General features: G+C 40.3%; 1 protein-coding gene and 1 long non-coding RNA gene across 4 annotated transcripts in view; both read right to left on the minus strand.

The window, feature by feature from the left end:
* NOL4 (nucleolar protein 4) overlaps positions 1–6,900 on the minus strand; it is a 383,971-nt gene extending 377,071 nt beyond the window's left edge. For 2 of the 3 annotated variants that reach the window (XM_007520939.3, XM_060173710.1), the window contains exon 1: positions 4,961–6,900. In XM_007520939.3, coding sequence (XP_007521001.1) covers positions 4,961–5,224 — 264 coding nt within the window. In that variant the 5' untranslated portion in view covers positions 5,225–6,900. The remainder of the gene's footprint in view (positions 1–4,960) is intronic. The other variant, XM_007520940.3, reaches the window with a different exon arrangement.
* Positions 6,901–8,404: 1,504 nt separating this feature from the next.
* LOC132533011 (uncharacterized) overlaps positions 8,405–20,729 on the minus strand; it is a 94,588-nt gene continuing 82,263 nt past the window's right edge. Inside the window, exon 2 of the long non-coding RNA XR_009544894.1 lies at positions 8,405–8,646. This is a non-coding gene — a long non-coding RNA (uncharacterized LOC132533011). The remainder of the gene's footprint in view (positions 8,647–20,729) is intronic.

A 20,729-nucleotide genomic window follows, 5' to 3' on the forward strand; every position in this document is an offset into this window, starting at 1 on the left:
AAGTCTAGAACATAAAATCTTCAGAAACAGACTTTCAGATGGCCCAGACTTTTAAAAAATATTTGTTTATTCCCTTTTGTTGCCCTTGTTGTTTTATTTTGTAGTTATTATTGTTGTTGTTGGACAGGACAGAGAGAAATGGAGAGAGGAAGGGAAGACAGAGTGAGAGAGAAAGATACACCAGCAGACCTGCTTCAATGCTTGTGAAACAACTTCCCTGCAGGTGAGGAGCTGGAGGCTCGAACCCGGATCCTTATGCCCGTCCTTGTGCTTTGTGCCACCTGTGCTTAACCCACTGTGCTCCCGCCCACCTCCTGGCCCAGACATTTTATAACAGGAATATATTACTGCTGAACTTATCCCTCATCCCCCTGATGGTTACTAATAAGACAAGGTAAAATGAATGGAAAAAAAAAAAAATCAAGAATTGACATCTTGAGAAATGTTAGTCATCATATACAAAAGCATTATATCTCCCCCCTACACACAAAAGAATTATCTACACGTGTCCCTTGCCCCTTAAAACTTTTTTTCAGATTTCCTTTCTGTAAAGGTTGTCACTATTCCTGACTGGACTTGCCATAAATGATTTATTGCTCAGAACAGTTAACATGTAATCACTAAAGACAGCTAACAAATCAAATATCTAAGATTCATACTTAGAATGTGTGACTTCAAAGGCCTGGGGCATTTATTACCCTAAATACTTAAGGAGAAAAACACACTGTCAGTAATAATGCTCACAGCTGATGCATAGGAGATGCCAACAATGTAGTTATGTCTCCATTATAATGTACAGTTAGCACTGCTACTCAGCTTTGTTTTCTGAAATTTCTGTAGCAAAGTCCAGATCAAAGCCTGATTACATATATATATATATATATATATATATATATATATATATATATATATATAATGTATGCCTCAGGCAATGAGGTTAGGCCAAGTGGAAATGTATATAGAATTCTTATGAGGCACTGCATCCTTCCCTCTAATGTAGCATACAAAATTTATAAACAAAACTACAGCCAGAGAACTAAAAAAAAAGTAATTATGAACCAATTCATAAATATTCATTTTAATCACTGTAACTCAATCAATTTGAAGTATACACAGCAAGAACAATATAAAACTGGAGGCTACAGATTGCAGAAAGGAATAAATCAATCTTAAATGACAGAAGTAAACATCGAATTTTTCTTTCTGGGTGAAAATACATTTTATCTTCCATAGTGGAAACAAGGGAGATGATACATGAAATACAAAAATTCAACCTGTTTGTTCCTACAAATAAAAACCAAGAACATATTCACATTATTTGATTAGACAATTCAGCTGTATAATGACCAACATTTTGATGCTTCACACTAAGAGATAAAAATCTGAGATTGCCAAATTCCCAAATGTTATTATATATACTGCAAGTGATTTTTCAAACTATGCATGATGTATGTACTAATCATATTCTGGAAATACTTAGTAATAGTTCTGGTTATTTTCTAAGTTTACTTTTAATAAAACCAAGTGGTAAATATATATGGACAGTTGAAATTGTGAGAATGATGATTCAACTAACTGTTGCCAGAAAATGATAGTCAGGGTCAAAACCTTCCAAATATTATACTGAAATATCAAGAATATAAAAGGAATAATATTCATAATAATAATCTCCAGTGATCACTGCTTCTATGTTATTATCATCAATGCTACATCGTCTTAAACTTATTCATCATTTCATTCTTCCAGATTCCTGACATCTGTACTGTAATAAAATGGAAAAAAAAAAGAGTGACTGTATGGAAAAATACTGAAATGTGATACTCAGTAAATTTCTTGTGTATTTATTTGTCCATGCACGTGCCTGTGTGTGTGCACATGCACAGAGGTCCCACTCTAGACCTAAAATGGCTGAGTTGCAGGATGCTGTTGCCTAGTGACCAAACAGCATTTTTCTCAGCCACAGAGTAATCTAAACAGTGATAGCTAGGTCCCCTCAGCTTTCGGCATAGCTAGGACAAATATTACAGGGCTTGCTTATCTTGTCAGCACCCTCTTTGACTTTAAGGTAGCGGTCACTTGCTTGATAATATCAGTGAAGGTCAGCATGTAGGCAAAAGGATATTTATTTACAAAACCAGCATCTGTCCTTTTAGGAAAATAAGAACCAAGCTTTTGTCAGCCTAGAAGCTAGTCCTATTTCAATTAAGTCGATGGTGTGTCTACTGGGCTCCAGTGTGACCTCCTAGTTGCTATCAGTCTCCCTTTCTTTCATTAAACACAAGTAGTTAATTAGCCCCTAGTCAGTCCTCTCCCCTTCTCTTTCCTTTTTTGCAATAGTAATGATGCCTAATTATCAGCAGCCATGGATTACTGCAATATCAGGTGCAAGTCTCTCAGTGACTGCAAAGCCAGCCATGAACTCTCAAATCTTAAATAACTAGAATGATGCCTAGACTACCTGAAAATACCATTCAATAATTCACTTCAACCACTATGCACTTTTTAATTAAAATTTAAGATTGTGACTGTACTCCAGCTATTATAAAGATCAATGTATTTTTAGAGAAGAAATCATTTGAGATATAGGAAACTCCATAATAAAGGGAAATCTTTTATTTTTTAACTCACTTAAGTGATGATTGGCTGTCTGTCACAGAAGGAGGAGCCTATAACTATATCAGGAACAGCAGAGAAATTCCATAAAGAGCAATAGAAGAGTTCATGAATTGAAAACATCTTGATAGATTCAAAATAGGCATGAATGAAGTACAAAGCTCTTATATACTACACAGAAGTCATTAAGAATCTCATCTGAGGAGTTAAATTTTCTTCCACAAATATTGGTAATCTTTACTGAGAAGAGTAACACATGGCGTGTGACTTGTTAACAGTCATAAATGAGATGATTCAGCAGTCATTCTTCAGTCACTATTAATTTTTGAAAACATGGGTATCTGAGCATGTAAATGCTACTTTGAATCATTGGCATCCATATTTAACTTTAACTTTGTGCCACTATCTTCATTATAGTCTTTACGTAGAATTTTCAGCTAAATTGTTTAAAGGTAGATTTATGACCAAACCCATGTATGTATAAATTTAACTGCAACAATACACAAGTAAATCTGACAAACAGCAGCACCTAAATTTAACACAAATGAAATGAATAATGAACTTACTAGCTAGCATTTTTTAAACAATATTAGGAAATAATCCTCAGACAAATATATCTTAAATGACTGTTTCATTTAGTCAATTCACTCAGAATTGCCCAAAGGAAAATGCTTTGAATTTGTTTACTTTACCTAAGAATGCAATTTGCAGTGTCAGCTTCTTGATATTGCTCTCAATGAACATATCAAAGTATTTCATTCTTTACAATAGACTCTGACTAATACAGTTGTTAATAAAGCTCAATTCTAATCCATCCCCATATAGTCCTCATTATTTAGTAAAACAAGACATTAGTAATCTTCCCATTGTCTTGAGCAAGGCCATATAGTAAAAACTGTTGCATTTTTAAATCTATCTCCCAGAAACCTTTCAACAATAGAACATTTGTTAAAAACAGAACATTTGTTAAAAACAGAACTTTTACGTGTGTTCCCATTTCAGCTTTATATTTATTTCTCAGATAAATTCCCAAAGAAATATGCTTCCTTCAAACAACAAATCTCAAGAAACCATAAACTCTCTTCCGAAAAAAAAAAAAAGAGGCCCTCCAATAATCCTTTGAAAAAAAAATCTTTCATGCATACATTTCCAATACCGCCGTTTGAGATAGAAGAATAGCTTACAAGACCTCTCCTCTAGCCTCCTCCAGGAATACTGCACGAGGAAAACTGTTGACAGTAAGGGAGGGGGAAGGAAGGAGCAAAATGCTCAGGAAACCCAAGAGCAAAGCATAAATGCAAAGGCTGCGGGATACCCTCCCCCACTCCTACTTCAAGCTAGTACCCACCTTAGCATGATGGAGAAAGGTCTCATGCATTTGATCTGCCATCCTACTTGTAACCCACAGCCCCCATTTTCATAAAATCAAGGAAATAGTCATTACTCCTGTTTCGTGGTCTCTCAGCCTTCTGCCCTGTGAGGCTAGCCATATATATTAAGAACACACACACGGTTCTTACAGTCAGAACCTTGCTCTAAGTACCGTTGGCTTATAGCTTTATGGCCATGAGACCAGAGCCATCCCAAAGAAGGAACAGATACGTGCACCAGCTGATTGCTCTCCAACCCACTGCTCTTTGTGGTTCATTATGTAGCAGCGGCTTTATTTGTTAAGGGGGGAAGTGAGGAAGGAAAGGGGGCGGGGAGGAATCTCTGGGACCTCATCTACAATCTCAGTAGTAGAGACAAAATCTCTGGGATTGATCTAGGCGATCTGACAGCCACGAATCGCGCAGGGTCTAACAATAAAATCTGACAGCGCCAGGGGAGTGGAGAAAGGGAGGGGGGAACCCCACAGCCATGACTGGCGCCACATTCGGGATGTGTACCAATAAGAAGGCACAGCTGACTATCGATCAGCATTATCTATTATCAGAGCGTGCGGCCGGGACACGGTGGCCTTTAAGCACCGCGGCTGCGGCGGGACACGCGGAGGGCGCCCGGGGAAGGACGCGGGACAATGGCCCAGCCTGGGGACACGGGACGCCGCCCGGCCCGACCAGGGCGCGGAGGCTCCTCCTGGCGCCTAGAGAGCCCGGGCCCCGCCGGGAAGGCCGGCTCTGGAGGTGCGCTGCCGCTTTAAAAAAATAAAGGACCCCAAAGACGCCCCCAGAAGGAGAATTGCGCCTGGCAATTGCGAGTAGGGACGGCTTGAGGAGGGGGCTGAGAAGGGGGGCTGGCACACGAGCCAACGGCGGCTCCCGGCTCCCCCTGGGCCCCCCTCTGCCTCCCCTCCCCCGGGCTGCTGGGCAGACAAATAACTGAGGAGAGAAAGCGAGTCACTCACCGTGGTCTTGACCGGCACGTAGAGCACCTGCTTGGCGCCCCCGCCACCCCCGCGGACCTCGTCCGGCTGGCCCAGCTGGAAGCCCTTCGATTTGACCCAGAATTTAAATTTGGCGTTGTCCGTGGAGCTGGACTCGGAGCCATTGAGGAGCTGGACGATCCGCTCGTATTTTTTACGGGTCACTGTCTTGGTCTTGCCCGAGTCCCCGTAAGTCCGGAGGCACCAATCCTGGAACTGCCGGTACATATCGCGCTCGCTCTCCATGTCCTCCGCGCTGGCCGCCGGCCGGAGGCTCCCGGCGCACTTCGCACCTGTTCACTCCGGGCTCATGAAAAACGCAGCCCCGGCCACGATGCTGGGATGCCAGGTCCGGGTCGCCACCCAAGCCTGCCTTGGTGGGGGTTGGGGTGAGGGTGGCAAGCGATAGGGAAGGAGGGTCCAGCTAGGCACCGGCGATCAGTAGCCCGTGTTACTCAGTCTCTGGTCCATTCCTAATAGCAAGGCAGGCATGTCTCACGGGTTTTTCTCCTCCTCTTAGTGATGGGTCGCTTTATAATAGTGTGGTCAGGACCATCCCAACAGCATCTTGCCTAGAGAAGCTGGGTTCTGAATTGAAAATCCCATTCCTGGGCTTATTTAAAAAAACCCCAAATATTGACTCGGGGTGGTCCCCAGGAGGCTGTGTCCAGGGCAAGGCAGGTAGAGCGAAGCGCCGCCTCACCACACGCGCCCCAGAAGCTTCTCTGGCCGCTGTCCAGTGGTCCAGGAGCAAGGGCTGTGCCTCTTTCTCAAGAGCCGCTTGGTCGAGGGCCTTGGAGCCCAGGGTCCCTGGACTCTCCTTCCTCCAGAGCTATGCCCCGCTTTGGACTTCCCTGCGTGGGGCGTTTTAAGGGACTAGGAAGAGAAAGTTCTTACCTGTAATGTGGCTGAGCCTATCAAATCCTGCTGCACAGGATTTTTTTTTTTTAAGGTTTTAAAAAAAATCCTTCACATGTTATTTCCTCGGAAGAATTTAAACTAAATCCCATCCCCTCAGGTAGGTTCTGGGGGTTACGCCCCAGAATTAGCAAAAACATTCAGGCGATTTGGCTACAGTTGTATAGGATAGACTATGGTGTCCCAAGAAGATATCCGTTCCAAAGGGACTTGGGTAAAGGAAGGCAGGCCGCAGGCGGTGGGCGTCCTGGATAATGATGGGTGCCCAAACAGGACTCCTCTGCTTTCTGCTGTACAGGACACAAGGCATAGAAGTAAGTTTATGATACAGATGCTTATAACCCTGGGTGTGGAACTGAAATATACAGAGGTAGCATTTTTTTTCCTCCTTGCTTGGTGACAGTTTGCAGTTCACAGGGAGATGCGAGGATGTTTATTCCTCCCCCCTTGCCACGTCATGAACACCCCCCCCCCACGCACTGGTCAAAGTAGCCAAATCTGAGTTCTTCTAGAGGGTTCTCTCTCTCCCGCAAAAGAAACCAGCAGTTCCTACATTCAGGATTTCCACCCCCTAGGTTACAGATCTGGAAACCGCGGAGTTCCCATCCTCCCCGCGCTGCACCCGCGGCCGCGCCTCTTTCTTCCACTCTGCGGAGGCCGGCGCCCGTCCCGGAGAGCGGCTGTGCGGGGAAGGCGGCCCGGCCGGGGGGAGCCCCAAGCCGGGTCCTTGTCCGAGCCCACCTTCGCCCCTGGTCGTCGTCGCCTCAAAGATGCAATCAATCCCGGAAGGAGAATGCGGAGTGTGTGGCCCCACTGCGTCACAGCGGGTGCCCAGCACTTGCAAAAATGGTCCGCGGCTCCCGCCCCGCCGGACCGAGCGTGTGCGCTAGAGTGAGCCGGCGAGCGAGTGTGCGGTGCGCCCCAGGCGCGCGTTGTGCGCGCGTCTCCGGGAAGGTCTCGCGGCGGCTGGAGCCAGGGCTGACAGGCCGGGCGGAGCGCGCGAGCAGCGCCACACACTAAACCTCTCGCCTCTCCCCTCACCCCCACCCCTCCCACTCCCCTCTCCGCCCGCCCCAGGCCCCTTGCAAGCTCTCTGATTGGCCAATGGGACAAAAGTTTCTGTGGAGACGGCTGGGCGCTGACGTCACGGGCAGAATTGTCCCATTTAGGGATCCCGGGGGCAGTGCGCATGCTGCAGGCTGCAGGTTAGCGGCAGGAGGAGGCAGCAGCGGGCCGGGCGGCAGCCAGGTGGCAGAAAGGAGCACTCAGCATCCAGGTGGGGGGACGACTCCAGCAGGGTTTCCATGGAGATTCCTCTGGGTCTAGCCTAAAAACAGCAGATCAGCTGACACCATTAGCTCAGGACCTAATTACTGCTTATTGGAGCAACAAATGAGGGAGAGGGCCAGCTGCAAAGGAAGAGTTTTTATTCCACCCCCCCTCATCCCCACTATCTCCTCTTTCTCCCTTTTCACAGTCTCTCTAGAGTCCCAAGTGATTCTCATTAACTTGTAAGATTCCTGCAACAACAGCCTCTCTTCTCTAGAGGCCACCCTGACTGCTTATATTCTTTTTATTCCCTTTTGTATATTAAAAAAAATGCTAAAATGGTCAGCTTTCCTGAGTCTTGTGGGTTTTTTTAAATTTATTTATTTATTCCATTTGTTGCCCTTGTCTTTTTATTATTGTAGTTATTATTGTTATTATTGATGTTGTTGTTGGGTAGGACAGAAATGGAGAGAGGAGGGGAAGACAGAGGGGGAGAGAAAGATAGACACCTGCAGACCTGCTTCACCGCCTGTGAAGCGACTCCCTTGCAGGTGGGGAGCCATGGGCTTGAACCAGGATCCTTATGCTGGTTCTTGTGCTTTGCGCCACCTGCGCTTAACCCTCTGTGCTACCGCCTGACTTCCTTAAGTCTTGTGTTTTTTACCAATAAATATTAGCTCAGTAAAACTCAGAGACTCCACTACTCAATACACTTCACAAGAGAGTCCAATATAAGTGAGGGAAGAGAAAAAAATTATTTTCATTTCATTGTATTAGATATTTCTCTTCTATGTTTCTAAAAATCCAGTCTCAACTACATAAACATTTAGAAAAAGCAAATGCAATAAACACATTGTTCTCACCCTTTCAGTGTAAAGTACCTCATAGGAGTAACACTGCTGGAACCTGTGGTGTCACAGGTTGAGGATAATATCAAAACCCAAAGATCTGGAATTCACTGTATATGGGATTCATCTTTCCTGATCTGAGATCCGAGCAGTTGGTCTTAGGATAGTCGGCCACTCAAGACAAAGCTTCCTCCAAGAGTTCACATTCTCTCATGAAATTATGAAGTGAAATTCACAATTTCAAGAATTTGGGATTGAACTTCCATCTGAGCTGTTAATTGCACCTCTAGGCAGCATCCAATTACTTTCAGACCCATAAATCTTTCCTTTCTTTCTTGATTACTTCTTTTTTTAAATTTTTTTAATACTTATTTTATTTATTTATTCCCTTTTGTTGCCCTTGTTGTTTTATTGTTGTAGTTATTGTTGTTGTCGTTGTTGGCTAGGACAGAGAGAAATGGAGAGAGGAGGGGAAGACAGAGAGGAGGAGAGAAAGATAGACACCTGCAGACCTGCTTCACCGCCTGTGAAGTGACTCCCCTGCAGGTGGGGAGCCGGGGTTCGAACCCGGATCCTTATGCCGGTCCTTGTGCTTTGTGCCACCTGCGCTTAACCCACTGCACTACAGCCCGACTCCCTCTTGATTACTTCTTTACGCTAACTCCAACTCTTCTGGAAAGTGTTTTTCTATTATTTTTTTAACCTTCATTCATACAGCTGATATTGACACACAATGCATACAATACATTCATCCTCAAAAATGTTTATAAAATGTATTTTACTATACATAATGTTACTAACATTTACTATCTCCTGTTATTATTATTATTACTTATTGGTAAAGTGTGATCCCAATTCAATAAAAATTATTCTGATTCATCAGAGAATGACATGCACTTATAGCTTGGAAAATATTGTTATATATCATTAATCTCATACTTTCTTCTGCTATACTTATGTTTTCTTTTATTTATTTTTTATTGTCATTGTAGTTATTATTGTTGCTGTTATTGATGTCATTGTTGGGCAGAACAGAGAAATGGAGAGAGGAGGGGAAGACAGAGAGGGGAAGAGAAAATAGACACCTGCAGACCTGCTCCACCGCCTGTGAAGTGACTCTCCTGTGGGTGGGGAGCCGGGGGCTCGAACCGGGATCCTTAGGCCAGTCCTTGTGCTTTGCACCACATGCGATTAATATACTTATGTTTTCATATACGTTTGTTTATTAGAGCGCACTTGAGAGATTGTATGTTCCTGTCTTCCAAGTAATTACAACATAATGAACAGCACATGGTAAATGTTAAATATATGTTGAGTTAATTCATAAAGGGAGGAGAATAAAATGAGAAGAAACAAGAAAGCACAGTCATCAGGCACTCCTGTGGATTTTGCCTGCAGTATTTGGATGTGAGGATATATATACATATATATATTCTAGTAGAAATTAGAACAAAGTACCTCTGGAATACAGATATGTCAACAACCCAAGCTGTACTAACTAGATTTGGTATACAGGGAAAAAAAAGAAAAGATAAACCCTACAAAAAAGGTCATACATATTTAAAAATGTGTCATTTTTAGAATGGAGAGGCATGGGACCAGGTGGTGGAACATCCAGTTGAGCACACACATTACCATGCATAAGGACCTGGGTTCAAGTGCCCACTCCCCACCTGCAAGGGGGTCACTTCACAAGCAGTGAAGCATGTTTACAGGTAAATTATTCATTGCTCATGAAACTTCTTTCTCTCTCCCTATCTACTCCTCCCATCTCGATTTCTTTCTGTCTTTCTTTCAAATGAAAAAATGTGTGTGTGTGTGTGGGGGGGGGGAACAATAAATCTAGTGGCAAAGAAAAAAGGAAGGAAGAAGGAAGAAAAGAATGAAGAAGCATGCAGTTACCTATTGGAAGAATATTCACACTAGACTATAGGAATAGAGTCAAATTTAGGGACTAAGCTTCTCAGAAGCTTTTAGAATCTTTTTTTTCTAGTGCAACCCAATGTGTTCCCTGCTCTATGACTGCAGTCAATATTAATGGAGATCTCTTTATCATTTCTTTCCTAAGTACACAAGCACCAGGCACAATCTAAAATCCACTTCAATAACTAACTCTGGATAGTATTCCTCTTTTGAATATCTCCGCAATCAGATCGTCAAGTGAATCTTCCCATGTTTGTTTCAAGGATCATACTGAGCCTTCCCTTCATCTGTAAGACTCATTTGATCAGGTTAATTGGAATTTCATTAGACATTTCTCTCTAGACACTTGCTTCAGAATTTTCTTCCTATAATGCCTATCCTTGACAAAGTGACTCTTTACCACCAGATGTAGCCAAAGATGCCTTATCCAATCCAGGGGCCTGCTTGCTATCTGTAGGGAGAGGAACTTAGAAATTGTTCCATCAGAAAACAGCTTCTCTCTGCTGTAATACAGCTTTCTAGTCTTATTCTCAAATCTAACACCATCTTCCCAGACAATGCTTTTAGCTCACCTACATTTAAGCTATAAAGCTTAGGAAAAAAATTACTAAAGTCATGGGCCACATGGAACATACCTAAAATAAACTTCCTAGCTTCTTTCCCCATGAAGACTCCTAGTTTCATTTGCTATATTCCTAATTTGGGGCTCCTGTTTATTGAACAATTTGCTTTAAATATCACCATTTTTCAGCCACCAAGTTGCAGATTTTACCAAGATGTCATCCTGATCTCCTCAGGCAGACAAAATCACCAATTTGTCCCAGACCTTACCTCCAGAGCCCCCCCCCCCCCCGGGAAACAGGTTGGGGGTATGGATTGACCTGTCAATGTCCATGTCCAATGAAGAAGCAATTAAAGAACCCAGAACTCCTACCTTCTGCACACCAACGAGAATTTTTATTCTAAGTCACACCACCTACTACTCCAGACTGTCCTTCCTTCTTTTTTTTTTTTTTTTCTCTTTCCTATTTTCTCTCTCAGTCCTGATAGAATTAGAGTTCAGAACCCTCTGGTCATCATCCCTTAGTACATTTATGGAGTATAAAAGCAGGAAAGTCTGGTTTCTGTACCTGTTTCTATCTTTCTGTAGTGAGAAAGGTGAGGTTCAGTGACACATTAGTGAGATCATCTGCCCAGGGAAGTCATAATAATACCTGCAATTTGGTGGCTGAAAGGCAGTAAGATGAAACAGGATAAAATGCTTCATAAACAGGAACCAAAAAGTAGGAATAGAGCAAATGAGAATAGGGATGTTAGGGTGGATATAAACTAGAAAGTCTATTCTAAGTATGTTGTTAGGAGCTCATGACTTTGGTAATTTTTGCTGGAGCTTGAAAGCTTACATAAAAGTGATCTAAAAATATTATCTGGGAAGATGGTTAGAGTTGAGAACAGGACTAGAAAGCTGGGTCAGAGCAAAGAGTAGCTCCCAAGTTTGAAGAAATTATATGAATATAATCAACCGTGTATGGTCTATCCCATGGCCCATATATAGTCATATTTAGCACAGGAGCCTGTGTAATTTCTGAATCCCTGTCAGTCTGTGTTTGCAGTCCATGGTCACCGATGGGAACATTCTAACATTTCAGGACCAATTTTCCTCTAGTGACAGAGGAAAATTCCCTTAGGAGAGAGGGGCAGTCCTTATCCTTGCTAGTTTATAGTGAATGTATGGTCCTGAAGAGGCCCACAAAAAGGCATATAATAACATTACTGGTGAAAGTGATAATGACAGAGACAGAGGTCTATTAAAGTACTAGGCCCAATTTATCTGTGGGAGAATCGAAGGATCCCCTAACTAGGGCCCCAGGTGATGGGGAAGGTTAGAGTTTTTGACATGTCTGCAGAAAAGAACAAAGGACCACTGCAACTAGAGTTTGTTGAACTTAAAAGAGAAAGGCCAAGGTCCGAGTAATCTTCAGCCATAAAGAGTCTGCATCATGATGTGGTTCAGTTAAATACCAATAAAGAATTTATAACAAGACTACATGGTATGAGAAGCATTTTTAATTTATAAAATAGAAACACTGACAAGATCATAGGATAAGAGGGGTACAATTCCAACCACCAGAACTCCATATCCCATCTCCTCCCCTGATAGCTTTCCTATTCTTTAACCCCATAGGAGTATGGACCCAGGGTCATTAAGGGCTACATAAGGTGGAAGGTCAGGCTTCTATAATTGCTTCCCCGCTGAACATGGGCGTTGACAAGTGGATCCATACTCCCAGACTGTCTCTCTCTTTCCCTAGGGGCAGGGCTCTGAGGAAGCAGAGCTCCAGGACACATTAATGGGGTCATCTGCCCAGGGAAGTCCTATTGGCATCATGGTAGCATCTGGAACCTGGTGGTTGAAAAAGTTAACATATAAAGTCATACAAATTGTTGAACAATCATGAACTTAAAGGCTGGAATATTGCAGATGAACATTTGGGGTCTCCATTCTGGAAATAGCTAGTAGGTTTATTTTAGGTATATTCCAAAGGGCCCATGACTTTACTAGTTTTTGCCTGAGCTTGACATCTTATTTGCAGGTGGACCCAAGTTATTGTCTGGGGAAATGATGTAATCAGAGAAGAGAGTAGCTCCCAAATATGGAAAAAGTATATAAATATTGTTAACTGTAAACCCCATCAATCTGATCTGGGGCCCATATTCAGATTAGAAGCCTATGTAACCTCTACATCCTTGTAGATCTGAACTTACATTCTGTGATCATCAGCAGGAACATTCCGAGTTGCACTAATTTCAGGGCCCATCTTCTTCAGGTGGTAGATAGAGTATGTTATCCAACTTCCCTTCAGAAGATGGAACATTCTCTACCATTGTTGATCCACATTAAGGGCAAGGTCCTATGGGAGCCCCCACAGGGTTCCATTATGTTGTTTCTTATGGAGATGACCAGTGATAATGGAGAGGGATCTATTTGAGGTCTAGGGTCACCGTGTTTTTGTGGGAATCCCAGGAATCCCTGACTAGGGCCCCAGCTGATGGGGTGGCCTGATAGTAACTAAAGAGTCATCATTAAAGTATGCCAGTCTCTTGCCCTTATTAAGCTTTTGTATTCCTTAATTTGGTAAGGTTAGCCTTGGAGTGACTGAGGGAATAGGAAGTGTAATAGGAAGTGTTATAGGAAGGGAATAGGAAGTGTAATAGGAAGTAGGTGAGGAGGGTATTTAGGTCTAAATAGAAACTATTTCACTAGGTACTTTATGGTGTCTTTTTAAGTCAGTCTACTTGTTTGGAGAACCGTTGTTTTTTTAATTTTTAAAAAATATTTATTTATTCCCTTGTGTTGCCCTTGTTGTTTTATTGTTGTAGTTATTATTGTTGTTGTTATTGATGTCATCGTTGTTGGATAGGACAGAAATGGAGAGAGGAGGGGAAGACAGAGAGGGCGAGAGAAAGATAGACACCTGCAGACCTGCTTCACTGCTTGTGAAGCGACTCCCCTGCAGGTAGGGAGCTCAGGGGCTCAAACTGGCATTCTTCCGAAGGTCCTTGGGCTTTGCACCACCTGTGCTTAACCCACTGCACTACCGCCGGATTCCGGAAGAAGCGTTTTTATTTTAAGTTGCACTGGCTACTTTGAAGAGGAAAACTTGGAGGTGGACAAGTTTAATAGCAAGTGCCATTTAGAGACTTATAATAGCAAAGGGGAAATTTTATGGTGATGGATAGAATTGATGAGTATTTACAGATTAAAGTTATGATCTCTCTTAAAGATATTCAAGGATTCGCTAATGAATTGCATATGGCAGGTGAGGAGAAAGATTATGTCAAGTTTGACCATATGGTTTTTGGCAATAGTAGTATGGATAGTGAGGCTATTGACAGGAGAGTTTGAAGGAGGAACAGATTGGGAGTTGGAGGCTGAGGAGGGAGAATAAGTAGGTTGGGGTGGAGAGCCAGGAAGAATTTAATTTCAGAGAAGTTAAATTTGAAATACCAGGAGAGTTGTTCATGTAGGCATTTGGATATAGAAACTTAACAACAGAGAAAAGTCTGGACTGGTGATATAAATACAGGAAATTTAAAGTCAGAGGAATGAATAAAATAACCTCACCTTCAGCCACATTTCCCCATGTCCCAAAAGGGAGAGTCACCTTTCAACATTGATTTTTTATACACTAAAACCCAGTAATGAAAACAGAATGTTATAAGCAAAGCAATAAATATTGGATTCTATTGCTATAACAATAATAGTAGACAAGACTGAGAAAAAGATAACAGAGGGTTGCTCTTTGACTATATCTAAGTTCCTAGTGAGTTCTGAAAATAATGCAGCTTTGATATTTACATTCAGAAATGAAGACTGATAGTTTCTGTTAGGCATATGCAGATTAGACCAGTACCTGGGGTATGCAGAAGTAGGCATCTAGAATTTAAGGAAAGCTTATGAGCAATGTGTTTGAAAGGATAAAAAAAAAAAAAAGATACTTTGCTGAGGCCGGGTGATATGTATGCAGAGTTAAGCATACATAGTACCAGCACAAGGACTCCTGTAAGGATTCAAGTTTGAGCCCCCACCTACCCACCTGCAGGGGGGTCGAGTCACAAGTGGTGAAGCAGGTGTCTGAAGGTGTCTTTCTCCCTCTCTATTTTCCCCTCCCCTCCTCTCTCAATTTCTCTCTTCTCTATCCAATAATAATAATAATAATAATAATAATAATAATAATAATAAAAAGATACTTTGTTTAGTGAGCTGAGTTAATAAAAAAAGAGCTATTTAATTACACTGGAAATTGTAATAGATGACATTTGATTGTCTGAAACCTCCAAGTTCTGAGTATCACTATGTATCTAGATGCTTAACAGTCTATTAATAACTATTCCAAGAAAAATAATTTTGTAAAGGAAGCAAATGATCAGCTTAGCAACTTGTTTACCATATAGCAATGATAACTCTTCCAATGCAAGCATAGAAAGATACACATTATACAGATATAGAATTATGTCCTAGGGGCTAGGTGGTGGTATACCGGCAGAGTTCACACATTATCTTGTGCAAGGACCCAGGTGGATCCTTCAGTCCCTACCTGCACAAGGGGAAGTTTCATGAGCAGTGAAACAGTGTTGCAGGTGTCTCTCTTTATTTCTCCCTCTCTCCCACCTTTCTCTGAATTTCTCTCTGTGTCTATCAACAAAAAATAAAATGAAATAAAATAAAATGGAAAGAAAAAATTGGCCATTTTGAATAGTGAATTCATCATGCAAGCACTGAGTCCAAGAGATTTTATTAGTTGATTTCCATTCAATTGATTTTTCTCCTAAGTAATGTTGAAATGTGACTATCCTTAGTATATTGTTATCTTTTGGTTCAGAAGATAATTTTTAAAATCCATATATGATCCTATTAATGTCATTACTAAGATAAAAAATTATTTGTAAATTACACTATTGGTATATTTATATCACTTTCTAACAAAACATATTCAGAATTTAATGTGTATTGTTTGATCCCATTAATATTTGCTTTAATCGTCATTAAATATGGTAGATTATATCATACTATTTCTGAAAACATTTAAGTGTGCAAAATAAAAGAAAATTAGGCTTGAAAATCTAATGAGTTTTCTGAGTTGCTCTTTAATTCAAACCTTAAACATATCAATATAAACAAGTCCATTTTACAGCCAATTCCTGTATTTTGGCAGCCACATATAAATTCACCCAGCATATATACAACTGACATTTCATCAACATGTTATGACTATGACAGAGTTCAGAGTAAATAGTCTGGTGTTCATGTCACTTAAAATCGGGAAGAAAATACACATTTTGTAGCCCCAAATGATTTGTTTTTTACTTGAAAGAATAGAAAGCAATTGGAGAGTTGCTAGATAGAAAGGGAGAAAGATAAACACCCGCAAGTATGCTTCACCCCTCATGAGGCATCTCTCCCTACAGCTGGGGAGGGGTGGCTCCCACCCAGATGCTTTCGGAAGCACATGGCAACAGGTGCGCTTAACAAGAAGCACCACTGTGGAGCCCCCTCTCCACCTGTTCCCTTTGGATAGAGACAGAGAGAAGTTGGGGGAGGGCATAGAGAGCAAGAAAGAGAGATGCTTGCAGCACTGTTTTGACACTAATGAAGTGTCTTTCCTGTAGGTGAGGACGAGGGGTGAGGACGAGGGGCCTGAAACCAGGTCCTTGTGGATGGAAATGTTTGCATCTCCTGATTCCACAAGCACTCTTTATTTAACCCAGCTGTTCAGTTCAGTTTCTTCTGATGACAACTGGAGTTTGAAAACTACTACTGAAAATTATTTTTGCTTTGCAACTGGAATATAGTTCTACTTTTCCAATTAAATCACCTGCTACCTTTGTGCCAATTGTAAAAATAAAAGATAAATAGCCATCGTTAATTATTCTATCATTCTGTAGATTATCTCAAGAAGTCACAAAATAATTGCCTAAAATCATATGAGGCTTGAATGTGTGAAAATAGCATAGCTGGTGTATAACTTTACATCTTATTGGGATAGGGAAAAAATTTCTACTTTATATGGTGAAATATTTTTAATTAAAATACACTTTTAAAATGTTAGCCATTTAAACTTTCATCATGAAGTAATTTCATGCTTGTAAAAATAGTCTCCCAAACCTGCAGCAAACCAACAAACCCAGTAATTAATATTCTATATAACCATAATGCAACGGTCATTAGAGGAAATTGAATATGCTATTAAATGATCTGCAAATCTTAGTTAAATTTCACTGTCTCATTAATGTTCTCTTTCAAATCTAAGATCTAACAAGATTACACATTGCATTTACTTGCCATGTCTCCTTAATTTCTAAACGTGGACAGTTCTTTGGTTTTTTGTGACCTTTAAACTTGCAAAGCATACAGGGCAATTGGTTGCTTTATTTAATTCAATTTAGGTTTGTATGTTTTTTTTTTGTGACATTATACAAGTTATTCATTTTGACAAGCATACCTTGCATGCAATATTACACATGTCTCAGCACATCATGTCAATGTATTATTACTGGTGCTACTGCCTTTGATCACCTGGTTAAGGTGGAACCTCTACCAGTTTTACACATTTTGAAGTTACTACATTACTCTATATTTAAAAAATTTTTTTTAATATTTATTTTTCCCTTTTGCTGCCCTTGTTGCTTTTCATTGTTGTAGTTGCTCTGTATAATTAAGTAATTCAAATCATACTTTAAATCACAGGAATATTCTGTTTCTCTTGATACTTTCCATATTAATTTTGGAACCCGCTGAATACTCTTTTTCCTTCAACAGTTACTACTATGGTATTCACCAAACCATGATTTATTTTAAACTGATCATTTCTTCATTAGTTGATTGAAATTCTATAATTAAGAGGTATATCTTCTCTTCTTTTAATCTGGGCCTCAATAATGTGTTTGTACCAGTGTAAACTAACTTAAACTATCTTTATCCTAGGAATTATGTTCCATGGCTGTCATTACTTTACAGATAATATTATTGCAGATGCAGTTACTAGAAACTCCAAATTGACTGCAGTATTCTCCCACCATCTTCTCACCATTTGTTGAGCAGTCTTTACTTTCTGACACCACCTTTAATTCCAAGTTCATTTTGTATTTTCTTCATCCCAACTTTAGAACTAATCACTTTTCCATAAGGTAGAAATTAAAGTGTGACATTTAGAAACTAGCATCTGAGTATTAGGTATGTTCCCTGTTTTTAAGTTGATTCTAGGTCCTCTGGAGGGACCTAAGAAATATACTTATACACACTCAAATGAATCTATACCTATTTCTATATATGAATCATATCAGGTTGTCAGAAAAGATATGATATATATTTGCATAGAAAAATACATTATGACTTTTCCAAGAACCCAATAGTGTGTGTATTTGATTTCATAGTGATTTCTTCTTTTTTTCTACCTCCAAATCAAATTAACCATGGTTCATTTGACCAGTAACCTTTTTTTTTTTACTTGTAACTACTTTCCATAAAGAGTAAGTATAACTTTCCTTTTTCCACAATATATTTATTTTCTAAGTCCCAGAATATACATTAGTTAGTTTTAGAATCTGCTAATGCATAGTTCTCATGGGAAATAAATTCCAGTGGAGAACATTTGTAGTACATTTTGACAAACTTTGCAAAGTCCTCAATGATGGATTTAGATAGCTCCTTATTTCCACTTTTGCATGGCTAGGAACACATACTTGAACATCTTCAACCAAATAAGCATACATCCAGCTCTAAATTCATCCACTTCTAACATGTAGTTTGTTTCAATTATTTTTAAAATTATATGGGGTAGAGATGACACCTTACTATGCACAGGGATATGGGTTTAAGACTGTGACTCTCACATGAGAGCACCATGGACAGAGGAATCTTCATGACCAATGGACTAATGGTGTGATGTCTTTTTTCTGTTCCTCTTTCTCCATTTCTGTCTTTCACAGATTATTTAAAAAAAATTACAAAGGCAGTAGTGGAATCCTGTAGGTATGAAGCTCCAGCAAAATCTCTGATGAATATATATGTATATATGTGTGTATATCTTGCACTTTTCATATCATTAAAGCCTTCATTATTTTTCTGTTCTCTCATTTTTATTTAGAAAAGAGAACAAATAGCCATGCATATAAGATCATAAGCTGTATTGACACATGACAGAATTTTTCTTTTATTTTTCTTTCTTTTTCTCACTGTAGTTTTAGTTCCTGGAGTAGAATTTGACAAACTGTAGCCACTTAGTAAAGATTGGGTGACTGGGGCTAGGATGTGGAGCACCTGGTTAAGTGCACACATTACAGTGTGCAAAGAAAGACCCAGGTTCAAGTCCCTGGCCACCACCTGCAGGGGGAAAGCTTCACAGTGGTAAAGCAGGGCTGTAGGTGTCTCTCTGTCTTTTCCCCTCTCTATGCCTCCCTGCCCTCTCAGTTTCTGTCTCTATCCAATAATAAATATATTCTTAAAAGAATAAAACTAAACAGATACATTTAAAAAAACTGGTTGTCTAACTTACTTAAATATCTATATAAACAGGATGAGGAGATAGCATAGTGGTTATGCAAAAAGACTTTGCTGCCTGAGGAGGCACCAGAGGTCCTAGGTTCAATCTCCAATGCTACCACAAGACCAAGCTTAGCAGTGCTCAGTTAAAAAAAAATCACAAATAGCTATGTAAACAGTTTAACAATGGCAATCTGCCCCAAAAAAGCTGATGGCAAGAAACAATCACCAGTAGGTGACAGTATAAAACAATCACCAGTAGGTGACAGTATAAAACATTCCTATCTTAGTTAAGGTACAAAGGAAATGTCCAGTTTGACTCAGGATAGGAAAAAATAGAGATATAACTATGTAAAACATACCATTTGACTTAGGAAAATTGAGGAATATTTATATAGGAAAAATATTAGGCCAGAGAGGCAGTTCAGCCAGGGATCAGACTTGCATGTTAAAAGTCCCAGAGGCCATGCGATCAGTCCTTTGCATCACCTCAGGCCAGAGCTGAGCAGTGCTATTCTCCACCTCTCTCATCTTCTTTCCTGCTCTCTCATCTTCTTTCCTGCTCTCTCTCTCTATTTCCTTCCCTCCCACTTCCTTCCTTCCTTTTCTCTCAAAGTAAATACTGTTTAAAGTATGAGATCAAATCTTAAAAGCTTACTATAGAAGTCCTCTATGATAACAGGATGAATATGTTAAAACAGTTTTCTTAGGAATAAAGTAGAATAGGGTCCAGAGATCTTTAGCATTCGTGAGTAGATGAAGAGCAAGAGAAGCAGAGAAAGAAGTGTAGAATGCAAAAGTCACAGGTTCAGTATTAAATGTACATTAATCAATGACTATTTGGCAATTTTAATGCTGACTGAAGTTGCAAATCATGACTATAATGAATAGTAAAGTAACATGTAGAGAATATTGGTAATATTGTATCTCGTTATTTAGAAATAACAAATAGTAACATCAGTTATTATTTTTTATTGAGGGGTAAATGACTTGCAGAGCAGTTGTTGAATGTGGGTACACTCGCTCATTTCACCATGAAAGTTCTCTGCAGAACACTCACAATGTAGGTCATTTTCCATCTTCATGCAATAAGACTCCAAGGTTTTCTTTGTCCCTACCTCTCCTTCCTTCCCCAATTACAGCTATTATTTTAGAATCTCAGATTTTCCTTGATACTTGCTCCTGAATAGAAAAATTAATTTAATTTGAAATACTGCCTACTATTGGCTCAATATTTAACTTGTGAACCCCCCAAAAATTAGTAGATTATTTCTTTACATAGAAATATCTATGGCCATATTTTTGCTAAGAATGTTGGGTGCTCCACAATTTTGTAAATTGCAATATGTAAATTACATTCTCACCTCCTAATAAGTAAAAGTTCTTATAGGTATAAGAACTACTTATATGAGCAATATGGCCACTACTTCAATGAGCAATTAAAAATGTGAGGCTAAGACTACGTTTGAGCATTCTTCCAGCTCCAGGTACTTCATCTTCCTCGGAGGTACTGAGTCTGTTTAAATAAAATGTGGTTCATCTTGACTTTTGTTTTCCAGATAATTCTAGAGAAAAAAAATGTTGCTTTACCACTTGTCAGGCCACGTGGCAGACTTGAGGGGGCTGAAGGGAATGGTTCAGTGTGGCGAGGTCCTTAGTTATCAACAGAGCAGACAAGAGACAGAGCTAGAGAGAGGCCACAGGCATGCTAGCTAGCTCTCACTTTCATTCTTGTTCCAAACAGCCTTTA

The sequence above is a fragment of the Erinaceus europaeus genome, chromosome 15 (genome assembly GCF_950295315.1).
Source record: "Erinaceus europaeus chromosome 15, mEriEur2.1, whole genome shotgun sequence".
NCBI classification, from domain to species: Eukaryota; Metazoa; Chordata; class Mammalia; order Eulipotyphla; family Erinaceidae; genus Erinaceus; species Erinaceus europaeus.